Below are 19,570 nucleotides of genomic sequence, written 5' to 3' on the forward strand. Positions count from 1 at the left end.
GATAAAATAAAACTGAATTAAAACATAATATACATTGTTAAAAACATCCTAAAAACATTCTAAAAACATTACACACTTTTCTGCCAGATTGTTAGGTGAAAAGAACTGCATTAATTTGACAACATCTTGTGGCACCTTGAAGACTAACCAATTTATAAGCTTTTGTGGACATGGTCCACAGTTACCCCTCTGAAAGTTGCATTAATTTAAGAGGCCTCAAGGCAAAAACTCAGTGGCCTGTCAATATGCCAGAATATTAAAAATTATTGGTAAAGTTTATGAAATCTCTCACTACAGATTTGCATATCTTTTTCTTTTGAAGTCAGTGCAATAGATGTGAAATCATTGGAACCAGCGTATTGTACATCTAATGGTGCCATGAGCCCTTACTTGCTGGGGGGATTTATGGATGGAGAAAATGAGTCATTTTAATTTCTGATTGCAGATAACCTCTGGTATGGTGATCAGCACTTTTGTCTCCGCCCCCATCATGTATGTTTCTGCTTGGCTATTAACCATTCCATCTATGGATCGAAACAAGCTGGCAACTTCAATCCAAAATGTTAGCTTTGATATTAGTATTGTCAGTCTTGTCTCTCTGGTGAGTATTACATTATCAAACTACATTGATGTGTGCTTTTGAAAAGCCTTAGAGGGAACTTGGTGCTTATAGTACTGGCAATTTGGATGTCTTTAAAAGGGGGTTAGATAAATTCATGGTGGATAAGGCTATCAATGGCTTCTAGTCCTGATGTCGCTAGGTTACTTCCAGTATCAGAAGCAGCAAGCCTATGCACACCAGTTGCTGGGGAACATGGGCAGGAGGGTGCTGTTGTACCTGTGTCCTGCTTGTGGATTTTCTGTTGACAGCTGGTTGGCCACTGTGTGAACAGAGTGCTGGACTAGATGGACCCTCAGTCTGATCCAGGAGGGTTCTTCTTACATTCCTAACACCACACACTCTTGTAAGCCCCATTGACCAGAGTGGGACTTAGTTTTGTAAATTTGTACAGAGTTGTGCTATTTCTGCTTTATCCAGTTGCAAGAAAAGAGGCAAGATAACAGAAACTTACAATCTTAAGTATATCATATTTTAAGCTTTTTGGTTGAAAGGTAGTCTGTAACGGAAGTTGATGATGGTGGTGAATGTAACTATTCGTTTTGTGGTGTTCTGATCTTCAAGGTGGCTTTTTGCAAGCAGCTCATATCCACAAATGGCCTTGTGAATAGTGTGATAAGCAGCTAACCCAATAAAAGGCTATGAATCCCTAAGACATAAGATACCAAGCATTGCAGACCAGTTCGCACGTGCTGTTTTCCCCAGCTAAAAGGGAGAGGGCTTTCTCTGTGGTGGCTCCCCAATTATGGAATGATTTCCCTGATGAGGCCTGCCTGGCACCAACATTGCTATCTTTTCAGCGCCTGTTCAAAACTTTTCTCTTCTCCCAGACATTTAGCAATATGTGATGAGGTTTGCCGATCCTGGATTTGTTTTTAGGTTCATAGCTTATAGTTTTTTATAGTTGTTTTTAGATGTTTGTTTTTGGGTATGTTGCATGTTTTTCTGGTTTTAAATTTTGTATATTGTTTTTAATTTAATCTTATGTAAACCTCACAGAGAGCTTCAGCTATGAGATGGTGTAGAAATAATAATAATAATAATAATAATAATAATAATTCGGCATTATCTAGCTCCGTGTTGGTCCATGTAGTTCAGTATTGTCAACACTGATTGGCAGCTCTCCAGGGTTTCAAGCAGATTTTTTCAGCCTTACTTGGAGATGGTGGGGATCAAACCTAGGGCCTTCTGCATGCAAAGCAGTTGCTCTACCGCTGAGCCATGGCCATTCTCATTTCATGTCTGTATTGGAGAAAGTATATACAACACAAGTGCAGCCTCATCGGTAAAGAATATACATGTGTGCGCCTGGTGGAAAATTCTCCTTGGCTACTTCCCTACATGTGCAGACACAGCAAAGTAAAGGAAGCCCCCCCTTCATTGTGCATGCCGCTTCTCTTGTGTACATCATCCTTATGTATAGTGCTGTTGGACATTTCAGAATGTGAAGGAGTCTGATGTTTGGAACTTACATTAACATATTGAGCTCTTACTAGGTTTGCTGAAACATTCTTGTGCAATAGGCAAGGTAGGTTTGTGACATCTGTCCGAGTTTGTGGCATTCGTCTATCTTGAGCAATCGTAAAAACTTTTAAAGGCTTGTCGAAGGTTGTGAAAAGCTTATAAAAATCAGAGTACTAACTCAAATAAGAGACTGGTTTTAAACTATATTCTGGGAAACCCTGGGGTTACTCACTGAAAAAAATCAATAATGGCAGGGACGTTCCTTACCTGCAAAATGAATGGGTAAAGGACTCCCTAAAAATTTGGACACCACTGAAATAAAGAAAGTGTAGAGTTCTGTCTGTCTTCAGGGCAGGGGAAGCCTTAATTTACTTTGCAATCTGTTTTTCAGATCTGGTCCCTGGGTGTTATTCTCTTGAGTAAAAAGTACAAACAGTTTCCTCACGTGGTTACGACTAACTTACTCATCGCTCAGGTCAGTACAATGCAGAATATAAATTTTGTCTTCAAGCAATTTGATTGTTTTGATACTAATAGAAAGTAGGAAGTATTTATTTTTACTGAAGGTTTGAAGGCACGTGATGAAGCTAAGCAGGTGTGGAGACCATTGCCTGTGTGGGAGACCGTCTGAGAACCATGTGCTTATCACCTCGAGTGCAGGATGGAAAAATATAAATGATACATAAATTAATAGTTGAGTTGTATCTAGTGCAGTGTGAGTGCAAGGGCACCTTTTCTTTCCTCTGCAGCCCCCCAGAAGTATTTCTTGAGAGCTGGGGCAAGGTTTTGAGTGGGAGGCTGCAGCAGGGAGAGGGAAGTGAGGGGAAATGTGGTAGAAGCAGCTGCAATGGGGAGGAGGGGCAGGGAATTCCCCTTTAGGTCTTGCACTGTATGCAGCCCATCACACTTCGCTCTTTCATATTATTGCAAGGCTATTAGTATCTGTGTGGTTGAAAATGCTCCCAAGGACAGATCTTTCTTATGGTGTGTTTGGTGTCTTGCATTGTAGTTTTAAAATCATCCAGAAATATGCAGCCTGTTCTGACTTGTGTATTGCATCATCTAAAAGCAAAGAATGCTTCTTTTCTTTGGAACTCTTGTTTGGCTTATGCGGAAATTCATGTAGACAATGACCCTGTTCAGACAACATGCTAAGCCACAGTGTTGAAACATTTTGACTTAAACATTGGCCCCATTCAGAAGACACCTTAAACCATGGCTTTAACCATGGTGGTTAAGCCAGAAAGCCAGGCTTTGTTCAGAAGACACCCTAAACCATGGCTTTCACCATGGTGAATAAAGCAAAAAGCCTTACTCACCATGGTTAAAGCCATGGTTTAAGGTGTCTTCTGAACGTGCCCCCAGCGTGGCTTAGCATGTTGTGTGAACCATGGCTTAGCATGTCACCTGAACCATTCCTAACTATGATGGCTACATAACCACAGTTTAAGCATGCTCACTAACCATTTGCTGCAAAAGGGTTAGCAGCCTAACCATAGCTTAGCATGTCAACTGAACAGGCCCAATGAGAGCAAGCCTATGCTTTCCAAGGTGTGTTCTGCTGTCAAAGCATTCCAGATATCCAATTCTGTGCTGGCTGATTTCTGGCAGAGCAGAAGGAGTGACAGAGTTGATCTTCACTTGTCTGTCCTTCTTTCTATTGCATTTCTCACTAGACACACTTTTGAACGTATCTAGAGGAGTTGCAGGATCAGGATGTTGCATATGTTTGGTGCCTCCCTTCCCCCCTTGCTTGCATTCTCACCTGAGGTCGGAGCGCAGGAACCACATGATTCTTCATTGAATCATTTAATTGATTAACTACATGAGTTCTTAATTTAAGTATTCTTCAGTTGCATAGTGGCCCCAAAATGAACTAAAAAATAGACGCTTTTATCTTCTAGTTTGTGGCCTGCATTGGAATGGTAATGTGGAATTTCACTATTGAGAAGAGAAGTATCCCCGTGCAGATTCTCGTGTTCATCTTCCTGTACTGTGCACTTTATAGTGCATTTTTGTGGACAGGTAAGTGGAAAATCTATGGGTTTATATAAAGCAAAACATTTTCTTCAGTGGTGAAATATGGAGAGTTTTTGTAGTAGAGTAGTGGCTTAAAGAGACTGAGCTACAAATCAACAAGTCCCCAGTTTGGATTTCAGCTCTGCTGTGAAGTCACTAGGTGGCCGGAGGCAAGCCACTCTGTTCCTCTCTCCGCCTCGGTCTCCCCATCTACAATGAGGGGGAATAAAACTGGTTTTCTTTACAGGGTTGTTGTATGGATTACACCCAAATAATGTGTGTGGAGCACTTTGAATATTTGAAAGTGCTATACAAATGGCAAGTATTATTTTTAAAAGATTAAGCTAGGCATCCATAACGCACACCAACCTCCCTAAATTACAGTCCCTTTATGGGTTTTTTTTCTTTTGACAACCCAACTTTTCCATTGTCTGCTCACCCTGTAGTGTACTCCTTTCTAACAAATCAGGATGTGGATGATACTTAACATTTATATAGCACTTTCAGTGTTCAAATTTCTTCGCGCACAGTAGCATCATAATAATTTCAACATCTCTATAAGGAAGACCTCAGATTGCATATTGGGCACTGATGGTGCTTCGAGTTGGAGGAGTCCTAGCACTTGTGGGTGCAGGAAGGTCACAAGTTGGATTTGTCATCTGGAGACACACACACACACACACACACATACCTAAAGTTCTGTGAATGAGGCATGGTAATGGCGCCATGGAGGACTCATCTGCTTTCCTGCACTCACGGCTGAGATGGGATTTGAACTGGCAACTTTTCAGACCATGGTTCTTTCTCTTTGCTGCTGTCTTCCCAGCTTCCTTATCTGTGTGGATTTCCAGTCTGAACTATCCAGCTAAATTTGTTGCATGTATGAGCATGCAAAAGGGTTAAAGGGAAGGGGCATACATAGCTCTGTGGTAGAACACGTGCTTTGCATACTGAAGGTCCCAGGTTCAATCCTCAGCAGATAGGCCTGGAAAAGGCTCCCTACCTGGACTTCTGCTAGTCAGTGTAGATGATACTGATTCAGATGAAGTAGTGGTCTGACTCAATATAAGGCAGTTTCCTATGTCCCCGTTTCCCACGATTTCACTACTTACACCTTCCATCAGGCTTATTGTGCCACCTTGTTTGAGTGGGAAAGCTAAGGGGGTGGTCAAGATGAGAAAGAGAGAGAGAGAGAGAGAGAGAGAAGCATCACACTTTTGTCAGAGGGAGAAAGAAGCGTTGTACACCTGGGGGGGGGGGGGGGAGTTCTTCCTGAAAAGAAATAAACAGACGTATCTGTTTGCTTTTCCAGGTCTCTTATCTCTCTCTCTGCTGCTTTTAAAAAGAAGAGGTGCCATGCAAATCCCCATTGCATTTATCATTGGAGCTGGCTGGGGGTAAGTTTGCAGAGGTTCTGTATGAAGAAAATGTATAGAAAGCCGCGGACTAATTACCTATATGATTCATATTGCTTTTACATATTGCAGCATCCCAGCCATCCTTGTTGGAATCTTGCTAATCACTGGTAAACACAGCGATGATATCGACTCGGCATTTTTTTATGGAAAATCTCAGGTATGGATGTCCTTCTGGTCCTATCTTTTGATAGTTCCCTTTCTGCAGTTCAGTGTTTGTGAACCCTGAATGCTAATACCTAATGCTCTTAGATGCTCCGTTACAGGAAAATTAAACACAGCTTTCAGGAAAGGGGGCATTAAACTGCCTGTATACCTTTCAACCAAAACTTGAGGAACACTTTTATTTATTTATTTATTTATTACGTTTCTATACCGCCCAATAGCCGGAGTAATCTGGGTGGTTCACAAAAATTAAAAACATTCAAAGTATAAAACAACAGACCTTAAGAGCCAGGTCTTCTATAACCTTGATGGAATTGGAGAGGGTGGGGTGGGGATGTCAGAAGAAACTAATAAGCCAAATAGTATTTGTTTTATTCAGTAGCCTAAAGCAGGGGGAGGCAAGTTGTGCCTTGCCGCCACAGAAAGCAACACCCTGGAGCAGTAGGCTCCTGCCAAACCCCAAACAGCAGTTCACCAGACGGCAGGGAAAGAGAGTGTCCGGGGCTGACTCTTCATGCACCCTCTTTCACTGGAGAATCGCTGCCATGGGGAAGAGGCTTTAACTTCTCCCCATTTCAGTGACCTTCAGCAGCATCACTGCTATAGGGAAGAGGCTTCAACCTTGCCCCCGTTGCAGCGATTCCCCAGGGAAAGAGGCTCATTCATCCCCGCATGCCCTCTTTCCCCGGAGAATTGGGCTCCTGCCCCCACTGGTGATTTGCAATCACTTCTTTCCCTGGAGAAACCTCCTCCCCATCGCAGTGATCTTCAGCAACATTGCTGTGATGGGGGAGAGGTTTTATCATCGCCCATCCCAGCGATACCACCCTCTTCTTTCTCTTTCTCCCCGGCTTTTTGTGCAGGTAATTACTACAGCAGCAGTTGTATCCATCAGCATATTGATATCGGGCGTATCGCTCATGTGTATGAACAGATCCGGAGCGGAGGCTAACTATGAGGCATGGAATCAGAATTCCCAACCCAGTCCAACAGAGGAAACAGAGAGGGCAGTGAGTGAGCAAGGTAGATCTTCAACCAGTACTTCTCATTCATTGGCAGACCCTTCCATGGAAAGAGGTATGGTCAACGGCAGCATAAATGTTTAGGAGTAGGGGGAACATTACGTGCTTGTTGTTACCATCTGCTGTAAGAGGGGATAGGAAAGCCTCTACCAGTCAATCATTTTGCATTTTGTTGCTCCTTGCTTCACAGCTAAATTGTAGCCCTCCCTACTTGCGCCTTGCTCAAATGCTTAATATGGAATAGAGTCTCTAAGATTGTGGTAGGAGCTCTTAACTTACTATCCTCAAATTGGGAGATGGGATTTCCAGTAGCAGCCAGGACTAGGAGAATGCATCTGTGCTTGAAGTAGGCGAGCTGACTTTACGAGTATGTCCATAACACTTTATGTCTTCTCTGAATCCCCACCCCAAATATATCTACTGCAGCATATAACTGCAGAGACACACTTTGTCAGTTGACTTCTCTTAAAAGACACCTGTCTTGTTTTATCAGAATATTCTACAAAAATATGTAATCTTCCTCCCTCAGCTCAACCCCCTTTAGAGTGCTGCTCATGCCAGAAGCAGTATGGAGGGTTATCCTGTTCTGAAGGAGAGCCAGCATCCACCACAAGTGCCAATGACAACTGCTCCCCATCAGATGGGTCAGGTAAAGTGCTGCTCTAGTCTACTGTGGTATTCAAACCAGTTTACAAATAGGACAGTTAAATATTTATATTTTTATTGAACTAGTTTTCATGAAGAGACCTCCCGTATGCGCCGTGAGAGTAATTCGCTCCAAATTGCAATCACCAAACTTTTGCCCTCCCCCCCCCTTTTAGTCCCCATCACACACTAATGGCATGAAGGGTGGGGTGGGGTAAAAGCAGAGCCATGCCTCTGGGCCTGCCCCCCCCCCCGGGTTGCAAGGCTTCCTTGCTTCACTTCCTGATGGCTGCGTATTGAGCACAGAGAGGTCTATGTGAGTAGGCTTCTGTTTTGTAGATCTTTACACATGTGACTACTGGAGCGGGGTCGGTAGCTGGGTCCCGGTGCCCCTTTCCACACATAGACTCACTAAACACAATTCATGAATGAAGGGGGCTATTGCAGCTTATTATGGCATCAAAATAGGTGTTGTGTGTTCTTTCCTAGTCATCTCTGTCCATGTGGCTCTTGTATATAATACTTGATGGTATGGAAAAAACAGCAGCATCTATTTAATAACAAATAATTCAAAGAGTGATTTCACTTTACAGTAGGGATGAGGAGACTATTTCTCGGCTCCTGTTATTATGGGGGTGGTGCAGGGTTGCTGTCTTGTTTCTCTTTAATCAGATTAAGGATGAGGAAAGAGCTCTGTCTGATTTTTGGGACAGCTGGAAAGGCAAGGCATTATCCTGCTAAACCTTTGTACCCCCTGTACAGCTCATGTGAGTCATCTCCTCTACCTTAACGGGCATACTCAAGTTTAGGAGGCTTTAGCGGGGCCTTGGGCTTATTTACAATCAGCAGCAGGCTCCCTACATCCTTTCTAGATTTGTAGATGATTGACCAACGAAGGACACGATAGGGAGGAAAACGGTTCCACCGATTTGTCAAGCAGAGCAGCATAGTACACCTAATTGGCTAGAGATATGGACCACTGGTTAACTAGTTAGGGAGAGGAAATGCAATCCTCTCGGACCACACGACCTCTATATTAGCAAGGACTGTGCTCTGAGGATTTGGGGGGGCCGGGAACCCAAAGGACATGGCTGTTTGTTAACTTTTTGCTGCCATCTAGTGATAGGCACCACAAACCTTTACAGCGTTTTATAATCTGGAGGGAACTCTGATTTCTAGCATATTGTATTTCATCTCTTCCTTCAGGAATTTGGTACAAGCAAGAAGCAAAAAATAAAATAAAAATCTCAACATGTTGATCTTCAGTTTGGCAAGGGTAGGCATAGCAGACATTGTAGGTGGGGCTTTTCTGTGCAGATACATCCATTCCCTCACCTGGAAATTGAATTGTAGGTATGAAGGCACAATCCAATGTATGTTTAGACAGAAAAAATGGCCTACCACTCCCAGCATGACCCAGCTAGCATGCTGTGAGTGGTTGGTCTTTTTTCTGTCTCAACATGCATGGGATTGCGCCCTAAAAGCCTGTTCATAGAGGACCACTTCAGTTCTCTGCTGAGCATTGAACTGGGTAGGAAAGCCTGGTTTTCTCAGGCCATACAAATAGGGCCAAACAGTTGCTTATGTCAAAACTGTCTTCCCTTCTTGAAGTAACCTGGTAACACAATATCTTATTACTAGGAACGAAACTGTATGTTCTGTTCTTTGCATTATGTTTCCTTCATTGCTTGTGAAAACGTGTGTTTGCAGTGTTACGTGAATCGGTGTTGCATTTACACACGATAGAACAGAATTGTACGAGCAAAACCCACGTATGTTGCACGTCATGTTTTCCAGCAAATCTGTGTTCGGGTCCATGCAGTTCTCAGAGCTGTATATTGGCTCAGGAAGAACAGCTTCTTCAAACCGGAGACAAACAGCTGGCTAGACATGTGCTCCTCTGCCTGCTTCTCATTGTGGGCCTCTTTGCTGTAAGTGTTTCATTGAGCAGAGAGGTGGGAGAAAAAATGATGTAGCTTTTTCAGGGAGGAAAAAATTATGCATTCCCACTCTTCCAGTAACAGAGTGATGTGTGCAGTTTAATGAAGTTCTAACACAAAGTCTGAAGACCTGTATGAACAGGCATATTTTGTTAAACAGTGATGAATTTGATGCACACTACTTTTTATGGTGTTTATGAGGTACCTGAGGATTGTGCTGAAGATGAATTCTTCACTTCTCATTTATCAGTGTATATATGGTACTCCTTACACCCAGATCTTAAAGTTCTGCAGTATTACACAGTGTGGCCTCCTCAATTTCAAGCATTGTAGCCATAGCAAGTTTTAAGTCTCTTACGTTTCATGCTGTTGCCTTCCCATTTTAATTGTTTATTATCTCTTACCTATCAAAAGTCTTAAGTTTGCTATAACATATCTGCCGCTCTAGTACTACGCAGTGCTATATAGGAATTTCCCTCCACTGCCACCCATAAAGAAGAACTATAGCTCAGTGGTAGAACTTGTGCTTTGTGTGCACAAGGTTGCAGGTTCAGTTCCTGGCATCTCCATGTAGGGCTGGGAAAGATCCCTGCCTCAAACCCTGAAGAGATGCTGCCAGTCCGTGTGGACAATACTAAGCTAAATGAACCAATGACCCGACCCAGTATAAGGCAGCTTCTGCTTACTTTAGAGTTGTGTTAACATAACATCATTGCACAAATCTGTTTCATATACTGATGGATGAAGATATCAGCATAAAGGTGAGGTGTAATGATGAGGCAATAGGTGTGATGATTGGCCCCTCAATTATGGAATGATCTCCCCAACGAGACTTGCCTGGCGCCAGCATTGTTACCTTTTCGGCGCCAGGTCAAGACTTTTCTCTTCTCCCAGGCATTTAATAGCATACACTGAGCTTTTTGAACTGACCTCAGAATAGTTGTTTTAAACAGATATTGTCTATTTTTGTTTGTATTTTATGCTTTTTATGCTTTTAAATTTTATATATTTGTTTTTAATGATCACTGTTTTTAACTTTTGTAAACCGCCCAGAGAGCTTTGGCTATGGGGCGGTACATAAATGATGATGATGATGATGATGATGATGCACCTATTGCAATAGTCATCATGCCCCCATTATAACTGCTTACACGTTGGTACAACAGATTGTATTTTAAGAGATTGCTTGTCTATTTCATCACACCCAAATATGCTGGTTGTGAGTCATAAATATGTCACTAAATACGTGCTTTTACTAACAGTAGCCCATTAGAATAGATACATATTACTGAACTTGCAGTCTTCTATTGGAAGATATTTTCTATTTTATTAAACAAATTTACATTCTATCTCATTGTAACTCCTAAGTGGATTACAATAAAAATCGCAAAATTAACAGTAAGACATGAACGTTAAAAGAAATATTTTTTCCTTCACAGAATCTTTCCAGCTGTTTATGGTGGTTGTTCAACCAAGAACCTGGAAGACTCTATGTGGAACTGCAGTTCTTTTGTGCTGTATTTAATTTTGGGCAGGTAGTTATTAATGTTGAGTCTTAAACTGATTCTGTGATCTTACTCCGGCTTATTTGAGCGTGAGTCCTACTGAACCCAAGTAAATGAATTCCACCTGGTGCCCTCCAGATGTGTTCTACTGCAACTGCCATCATTCCTAGCCAGCAGTCCAACACATCTGGAGGGCACCAGGTTGCAGAAGGTTGATGTGTAAAGAACATTGGGATACAAGTATTTGCGAGACAGACTTGACTCTCTTTTTACCCATCTTGAAAATGATGAAAATTCGGCTGAAATCTCTTGTTCATTGCACTTGCTATTCCTGTCTTTAAAGGGGATGGGAATTCCCTGCCAGTAGATGCAGATGTGTCATTAACATCTCTCACACAGGTAAAGTTTCATCAGGGTGTGCAGATTTGAATTGATCAAAATTATCTAATCGGTGGTAGTTTTTTAATCCTGTATTTAATCTTAAAATACCAGGGGCATAAAAAGCAGAGCAGGCTAAGCTCAAATCAACATCACACTTCAAAATGCCTGGTAAATAAGTAAGTTCAACCTGCTGCCGAAATGATAACAGCATTGCTGCAAATCAAACTTCACTAGGGAGGGCATTCCAAGGACGGACCACCATCACAGAGAAGTCCCTCTGCCTAGTTCCTGCACAGCAAGCTTTCCCTGGCGGAGGAACCTGGAAAAGAGCCGCCTCTGTAGATCTTAAAACACCAGCAGTTGGAAATAGCCATTGATTTGTTCCTTAGGCCTCCATAGAAGTATCATTTTCTTAGAATTCTTGCTGGTATAGCTACCTTTTTGTATGAGAAAACGGAAGCAAAATAGTTATTGAAGGGTTTGGCATTCTTTTATATGTATTATCATCCTTTCTTGAGGTATCTTTTTCTTTACTGTTAAAACATACTTTAAAAAGTATTTATTGTTGCCTTTTAAAATCCTCTCTTAACTGCCGTTGGTTCTGAGACTTAGCCTCCCTGATACGCTGAAACCCATTACTGCAATATGTCCATCTTTACTTAGCTGTTAGGGTTTTTTTACTGTCTCTAGATCATCAATTATTACTTACACTGTATGAAAAGTAAGAAATTACTTATACTATGCAAAATAAGAGAAAATCCCAAGCCTTATTCACAAACTTGCAACCTAACAAAACAGGATGTATGAGGGAAAAGGAATTGGGGAAGAGCATTTGAGATCACAAAAACATTGCTGAGAATCGATGCTTAGAAATTTTCCCATTTGGTAGGCTGTACCTCTTACTGTATTTTTAAATCTCTCTCTAGTTTGTATCTATTTAGAATTTAATGATAAAGAAAAGCTATTAAAAGTAGATTCCCCCCTTGCATTAGAACAAGTAGATCACTATAACTTCTCATGTCTGTCCCCAAATAAATCAGGATTTTTATGCATTGCTGATCCTTATTTTCTTTTTCAGGGATTCATATCTTTTGGAATTTTTGGTTTAGACAAACATTTAATTATTCTTCCATGCAAAAGGAGGTAATTATCAACATAAGTATATAAGGGCACAATCATATACATGTTTAGACAGAAAAAGGTCCTACAACTCCCAGCATTCCCCCGGGCAGCACGGTTGTGGGACTTTTTTCTGTCTAAACATGCCCTAAATATGTTCAATCCAGCTGTCTTTAAAACCTGCTATACTCTTTCTTGAGACCTGTTATCTACTCCAATCATCTACAGCTCTGTTGGGCATTTTGAATACAACTCTTCTGGCCATTGAGTATCATCAGCAAAAGTAGAATTTTGGGTTGGGGAATTCAATCAACTAACATTGGAGTAACTGAATTTCATAGCTGGTGAGGTATATGTGTGTATAAACACTGATCATAGACAGTCCTTACGATTGGTTTGTCTGTGCTAGTAACTGATCCATCACCATTTCGATAACAGCCTCCACTGTACAAAGAACAGACATTTATTCTCACACAAACCCTTTGAGGTTGATGAGGCTGAGATGATGGTTTGCAGGAGGCTACCCAATGAGCTTCCACTTGAAAAGGGGCCCCATTTCAGGCCATGTTCAAGCGCAACAAGAACCTTCTGCCCCACCACTAGGTTATAATTACACCTGCTGTATCACACAAGCATTAAACCATGGTTGCTTGTGGACATGCATATATCTGCTAATCACAGCACAAAAATAGGAATTCATTACTGTCTTAGGGCCTCTGCAGATAAGAGAACCCAGTATTTTACCCTTGCCGGGGAATTTGTAGCTGCCTTATACAGCACAAACAGAGATCATTGTGTGGAATGCTTTTAATTGTTTTTAAAAGTCAGTAGAGATGTGCTCATCCGTGCCGTTGAGGAAGTGTACGCAGAACCAAATGTAATAAGAAGTGAAAGGGGGAGCATTACAGAATGGCAGCACTTACCAGTTTAAGATCCTACATGAGCGTCCCTCTCTATATTGATATAGTAGGGAGCATTTAATCTCTAAAAGTTATGTAAAAAAAAAATGAAAACACAAATCAGTGGAAACATTAAGAGAATATTAAGTTGTATTCCTGGCCATGGTTATGTCATAGGGCGGGGACCCGACCCTTTTTGGCCCGTTTCTTACAAGCGCTGGGCTGAGTCAGGGCCCTTCTTCCTAAACTGGTCATGTCCCAGTTGAGGCACAAGTGGTGCAGAAAGGCACTTTGCTGGCACCTGCAGGGCTGGCTCCTGCAAGCACCCCAGAGAATCGAGTGCAGCACCTCACCCAGGAGAATTCCCTTGTTATCTCTGATCTCTCTCTTGCCTTCGTCAAATCTCTAGGCCAGAGGGAGGGTGCCACTTCATATCATTGACAGGAATATTTAAACTAAGATGTTCCTATTCTGCCTTTTCAGTCATTATATTGTTGTTGTAGTTTTGCTTTAAATTGGCTTTTTTTATGCCTAGGTTTGAATTTCTCTGGGGTAATAGAACAGTGGAACGCAGGGAATCATCTGTACCTGAGGATATCCGGATGACATGCCAACAATTTGTTAACTATCACAAAGATGTGTGTGTAAGGAGCATTGTGCAAGACAGAAGGTGGGGCTGTCTATCAGTGCAAAGATTCATTTAAACTGTTCTTATCATTGGGCTGGGTATATAATATGCATTAATATTGATACTGATGTCCTAACAATATTTGTGTTGCGGAAATATTTCCACGTGAACAATTCTAGACTTGTGGCTGTTTATTCCTGAACTAAGGTATGTTTGGTCTTAAACCGAAATAATGGGAAACTATTTTCAAGATTTTTCCTTTGAATTTATATAAGAGGACACATGTTAACATCCTGAAATCATAGCCCACAGATTTCGAATCTGGCTTTAAGTGAAGGTCAGAAGCTATTCAAACTTTTGAACAATAAAAATAAATAAATAAAGCATGTGCTATTAATAAAAGTGGCAGTAGAAGAAAATGCCGTTACCTTAACTGAATTCTTCCTTGAACTATTGCATGAAACCAAGAAGCATTGGGCTTAATCTCCTATAAGATGTATTTTGGAGTTTTTGATGATGCCACCAAGTCTTTCAAAAGTAGCATTTTTCTTAATCCCATTAGATCTCAAATGTATTCTATACCTGAAGTCCTAAATGATCATTCTGTGTTTGGTGTAATGTCGTCAGGCCCAAAATTCAGGATTGCATATATTTCAAAGCTGCTTTTTTGATATAGGAAGGAGGGAATAATGAAGTCTTAAATTTGTAAACTAAATTGTACAATTTAGAATGATTTTCTTTTTTTCAGGTATCTCTAATGAGTAACTTTTTAAAACAATGCACAGCAAAATTGTTTAAATTCTGAAATCAAATGCCATTTTTTATTTGAATATGCACATTATAATAGTTCACATTGTTAGCACAACCACCTCCATTTTCTAAAGGAAGCTATATAGTATCCATTATACACCAAGCGAGGAGTCACGTACTGAGAATGTTTCCACACTTGAGTAAAATGTATGCCTTCTCTTGACCCACTTCTCATCTGTATGTTTTTCTCATGTTCTCTTTCTTCTCAGTTGAATGCCCTGCATCTGTGTTCTTCTATTTGTTGTTCCAGTATTTTGTTCTGTTGGCCTTGCTTTGCTTAGTTAGTCCAAATTAACTTTTGCTTCTTGTTTTCATTAAAATTCTGAGAAGCTGCTTCATTGTTTGCTGCCTTGTGTAGTCCATCTTGACTTGCTCTAATTCTAGAACCCTGAACAATTGCTTTCTATAAGTAAGAGTTTAGATAAACAGAAACCCTCACTACCACAGGTAAACTTTGGAGTGATACTTCTGCTGTCATGCATTACAATTTTTTTCTTACTATATCATTGGAAATCAAGTTTATTTCCTCCCCCAAATCTCATCCTTAGTATCGCATATTAAAAATGTAGAAGAATAAGCATATGTAATTACTGTTCTTACAGTGATATAGAGTACTCACTTTATACTTAAAGAATTTCACAATTGCATTAAAAGGTACCTTAGGGTGCAATTGTATGCATATTTAGACAGAAGAAAGTCCTGCAATACCCAGCAATACCCAGCCAACATGGCTGGCTGGGGCATGCTGGGAGGTGTCAGACTTTTTTCTGTCTAAATTTGCATAGGCTTGTGGCTGAAGTCTACAACTCTTGGCACATTATATTTAGTATGGAGTCCCCACATAGATGCTGCTAGAAATCCCATGGCTGCAGTTCACATGGTGAGTGTAATGTTTAAAAGTGCCTTATTATAATCATTACCCCAATCATGTTTGGCATCAGCATGGCACCGGCAAAGATAGGCAGAGCTGGAATGCGAAAAGCTACGCCAGCATGTATGTTAGACAGCTGTTTAGTGTACTCCTTCTGCATGAATGTCTGCAACAGGGAAGAGCCGCTTTGATACAGGGGCTCTAGAGTTTACACCCAGCTCTCAACTGAAAGAGAATACGATTCTTGAAGTTGTTGTACTAGTGAATGCTTCAAATGCATAATCTGAACATAATTACAGCTTCTGTAGCAAGGGGAGGGGAATTGCTTTCAGATGGTGCAGGCTCAAGATTCCCACAAACTAGTTAAGTTGCCCGTAACATGTTCTCTAGCACTTGGAGGCCTAGTCTACCTAAAGAGCAGATTAGGTAATAAAATTGTCCCTTAATTGTTCTACTTCAGACTGAAAGTGTACTGCAAGGGTGGATGATTTTCTCCATTAAAACCAAATCTTTGAACATGTAAAACTAGCATAATACATAGCATCTTTCCATGTGCTAGGATTTTTTTTTTAACGTGTCGTCGCCTTCAGTCTGAAATGTGAATAGTCGAAGAAGAGGGTTACCACCACCGCTACGTTTTTTGTGTGAGGAAGGCTGTAGTCAGGCTGATTGCAGAGTAGTAGTAGCCTGGACTTTCCCCACTTTCAGTGCATGTTTGTGTGTGAAGTGGAGATTGTTGTTCCCATGATTTTAAACGTTGAATCAAGCTGTGCTGTAGCCTTCCCCAATCTGTTGCCTTCTGGATGTGTTGGGCAATAATGTTAATAATCTCCAACCAGCATGGTCATTTGACATCTAGAGAGCACTAGTTGGGTTTAGCTGCTATACTAACACTAAAACACATAACAGTGTGATTTGTGTGCATGTCTTAGCTCTAATAGACTTATGCATGTATTTTGACTGTGATTTATGAAGAATGGTAATATAGTTTTGCCACATAAAAAAGCTTAGCTAATTGGGCCTCTTTTAACATACTTTTAACTGTCATGCTGTCTTTCCTTGTTTTTCCCGTTTTTTTCCTTGTCCTTCACCCATCAAGCAGTGGTGGTACGAGATTTACAGACCATGTGGGTGAATCCTTCCTTTGACATACAGGTGTGGCAACAAGACTGTATCTGGGGTCTTCTTTGGCTGTGACCTGGTGAACTGGCTCATTGAAGTTGGCCTTGCCTTAGACCGTGGGGAAGCTGTGGTGTATGGAGACAGACTGGTGAAAGGAGGCGTCATCCAGCATATAGCCAATGAATTTGAGTTTCGGGATGAGCAGTTGTACTACCGTTTTATACCGAGGAGATTTACAAGAGAGCCAAGGAAATGAGGATGCACTTAGAAGATAGCCAGAGATTTGCCCAAACTCTCTGCTGACACTTAAATGCACGTTCTTTTATTTCCTCTCAATTATAACATGGCTCTGTCTTGTCTCCTACCCAAAGAGAATGATGTCTTGCATATTTAGTGCTAGTATGAGGTGCTTCAGGGAATTATTTTAAATCATGGAAATTGTTCAGTACCCAGGTTTTTTGGGTGTTTTTTTTTTTTTTTGAAATAACAAGTTTTAATATATAATTTTCTTTTCTCGCTTGTGCAAACAGTGCTGTGGATAAACCAGATCTTGAAGAAACTGTTATGTTCTCTCTCCAGTTTAATTCTGGTTTTGTATCATGTGATGCACTGATTTAAGAAAAAGGGGGAAAAAACAAGGGGCAGCTATTAAACCGTGTTTTGGCTTGTGCAGTCCCTTCCTTGTTGAAGATGAAATCCTCTATTTATGCTGACATAAATAACTGTGAAGATTGATGTGGTGTCCAAGGATTAGTACTAACAAATGGATGATTTTTCTCCCTTTTAATAGTAATAGTTGTTTTGTGAATGGGCCAGTCCTTCTAAAGAACAAAAATGTACCCTGCAATCCTGTGTACCATCAGAATACTTGGATTTCAGTGAAGTTAGTGGGATTTAAAGCAATCTAATCCTATGCAGAGCTTGTTGCCTAAGTATATTTTTGTTTCTCAGACTTTTTCCCTTACTCTGAAATGAGTAATAGCTACTGAAAATTGAGCCATTCATTTTCACAAACCTCAAAGCACTATACAGATCCTGACATCTATTGGTGTCTATGAGGTTGTGGTTACTTTGCACCTCTAAACTAGAACCAAAAGCCTATTAAAAACAAATGCCAAATACTTGAATTAAATTTGAGTACTACTTCAATATGCAACTTTAAAAGTTACAATTGCTATTTTGTTAGACAACCTTACAATACAAATTTGAAAAACATGGGTCTTCACAGGCTCTTCAATGGATAAAATTCAATTCAATGCCAATAACCCCTCACCCACTACAGTGTCTGCATTTTTATGCTTGTGTTTTGTTGTCTACATAAAGGAACACTGAAATATAAAGAATGTCCTTTTACTTTTTACTCTTAAGCTAATATTGCAGGTTAATAACAGTAGTAAGTGGCCATTTTATTGACCTTTTTAAAAAGCAATGAGAGTGTTAAACACTTCCCATAGGTTATTAATCACCACTATTACTGGAAGGAACAATTTGTCACATGACTTTTTCTTCATTATATCTTCGTTACCTTCATCTAACCCTCCACTTCTTGGCAGAGTAATGGTGAGAATATTTTATTTTTATACCTCTGTTTCTCTATGGATGATATTTGAAAGACAGCCTTTTTTGGAACTTGTGGCTGTTATAGCTTAGAATGAGTTCGTCCTAACAGTCTGAAATATAATCAACATTTCAGCAGCCACAATTGCATGTATTGCAACATGCATGACACTTGCAACAACATAAGCCATTTCCTTTTGTTGTCAAATGGCAGACATGAACTGACAATGTTTCTTCTACATTATATAAAAACAGGCCTACCTTCCATAATGAAGAAAACTGGGTTTTATATAAAGTCTGGTTTTAATCTGATCTGCAGTTGAAATGGAAGGAATGCTATTGGATTTCTAAATCATGTTTTTTGTCTAATTTGGGAAAAATTATGGAGAAATGTGTTTTGGAAGTATTTGGTATTTCTACATTCTTGGTGTTCCAGTTTCTCAATAAATACAGATGTTGTCTTGTAGTTCTGAATATATATTTTTTCAGAGTTGAAGAAAAAAATTCCTGCCTGTAGCACTAAATCCAACATAATTGTGTAGTGGTACTTGCAGTACTTTCTATTTTATATGTTCACCTCGTAGCCATTACTTGGGTTAGACCATACTATAGGGGTTCAGAACCGCAGGTGGGGGAGTCAGGCCCCCAGGGGTTCCATGGCTGACTCCACCCTCTTTTCCCAAACCACTGCTTGTTTGGTGCTTTCCTGGCTTTTGTGAAGCTCCCCCCCCCCTCAATTCTATAAGCCTGAAACGCCTCCCCTGAGGCCATTACCAGCAATAAGAGCTTTAAGCTAAAATACGCGGGGAATTTTGGCCTCACTTCTTTTGCTTTGGGCTGCTCCTACCCCCCAAAGGTGGGCCTCAGTCTGAAACACAGGTTCAACAGCCCTGCCATAGTATACCACTTAAGTTGTACTATGTTTAGGCACTAAGTGCCATTGTATACATGTTGACTCAGAGGTAAGCCCACTGAGTTCAATCAAACTTGCATGTCAGTGTGTGTAGGATTGCAGCCTCAAGTAGCTTCTTGCTGGATTTAAGCTTTCAACTAGATGATGGTGCAGTGAAGTTCCATATCAGGATAGCAGTCATTGACAGCCAGAGTAACCCCCTTGCTTACTAATCAATATGTATTCATAATTAAAGTTCAGCACCACAAATCAAGCTTCTAGAAATCTATACTTTTTAATTTATATTTTAATTTATGTATTTAATTAAAATATAAATAGAAAGTATAGATTTCAACATGATCCAGTCAAAATTAAATGGTTGGATTTGGTGGGAGAATACATAACCATATGTTTAACTTGTCTGAACAGGCCCATTGATTTCAACAACATTCTAAGCCATGGTTAGGTCACTAACCCTTTTGCAGTAAATGGTTTGT

General features: G+C 40.5%; 1 protein-coding gene across 6 annotated transcripts in view; it reads left to right on the top strand.

Annotated features, from left to right (window-relative positions):
- The window catches only part of GPR155 (G protein-coupled receptor 155), a 39,742-nt gene extending 21,095 nt beyond the window's left edge, over positions 1 to 18,647 (top strand). For 4 of the 6 annotated variants that reach the window (XM_063116367.1, XM_063116363.1, XM_063116365.1 and 1 more), the window contains exons 5-16: positions 446 to 601; positions 2,475 to 2,558; positions 3,988 to 4,108; positions 5,415 to 5,499; positions 5,590 to 5,677; positions 6,546 to 6,759; positions 7,234 to 7,353; positions 9,147 to 9,280; positions 10,729 to 10,824; positions 12,254 to 12,318; positions 13,729 to 13,863; positions 16,658 to 18,647. In XM_063116367.1, coding sequence (XP_062972437.1) covers positions 446 to 601; positions 2,475 to 2,558; positions 3,988 to 4,108; positions 5,415 to 5,499; positions 5,590 to 5,677; positions 6,546 to 6,759; positions 7,234 to 7,353; positions 9,147 to 9,280; positions 10,729 to 10,824; positions 12,254 to 12,318; positions 13,729 to 13,863; positions 16,658 to 16,880 — 1,521 coding nt within the window. In that variant the 3' untranslated portion in view covers positions 16,881 to 18,647. Of the gene's footprint in view, positions 1 to 445; positions 602 to 2,474; positions 2,559 to 3,987; positions 4,109 to 5,414; positions 5,500 to 5,589; positions 5,678 to 6,545; positions 6,760 to 7,233; positions 7,354 to 9,146; positions 9,281 to 10,728; positions 10,825 to 12,253; positions 12,319 to 13,728; positions 13,864 to 16,604 lie in introns of all 6 variants that reach the window. The other 2 variants (XM_063116368.1, XM_063116369.1) reach the window with 2 other exon arrangements.
- Positions 18,648 to 19,570: the final 923 nt, after the last annotated feature.

Source organism: Elgaria multicarinata, chromosome 2 (assembly GCF_023053635.1).
Source record: "Elgaria multicarinata webbii isolate HBS135686 ecotype San Diego chromosome 2, rElgMul1.1.pri, whole genome shotgun sequence".
In the NCBI taxonomy this organism is placed as follows: Eukaryota; Metazoa; Chordata; class Lepidosauria; order Squamata; family Anguidae; genus Elgaria; species Elgaria multicarinata.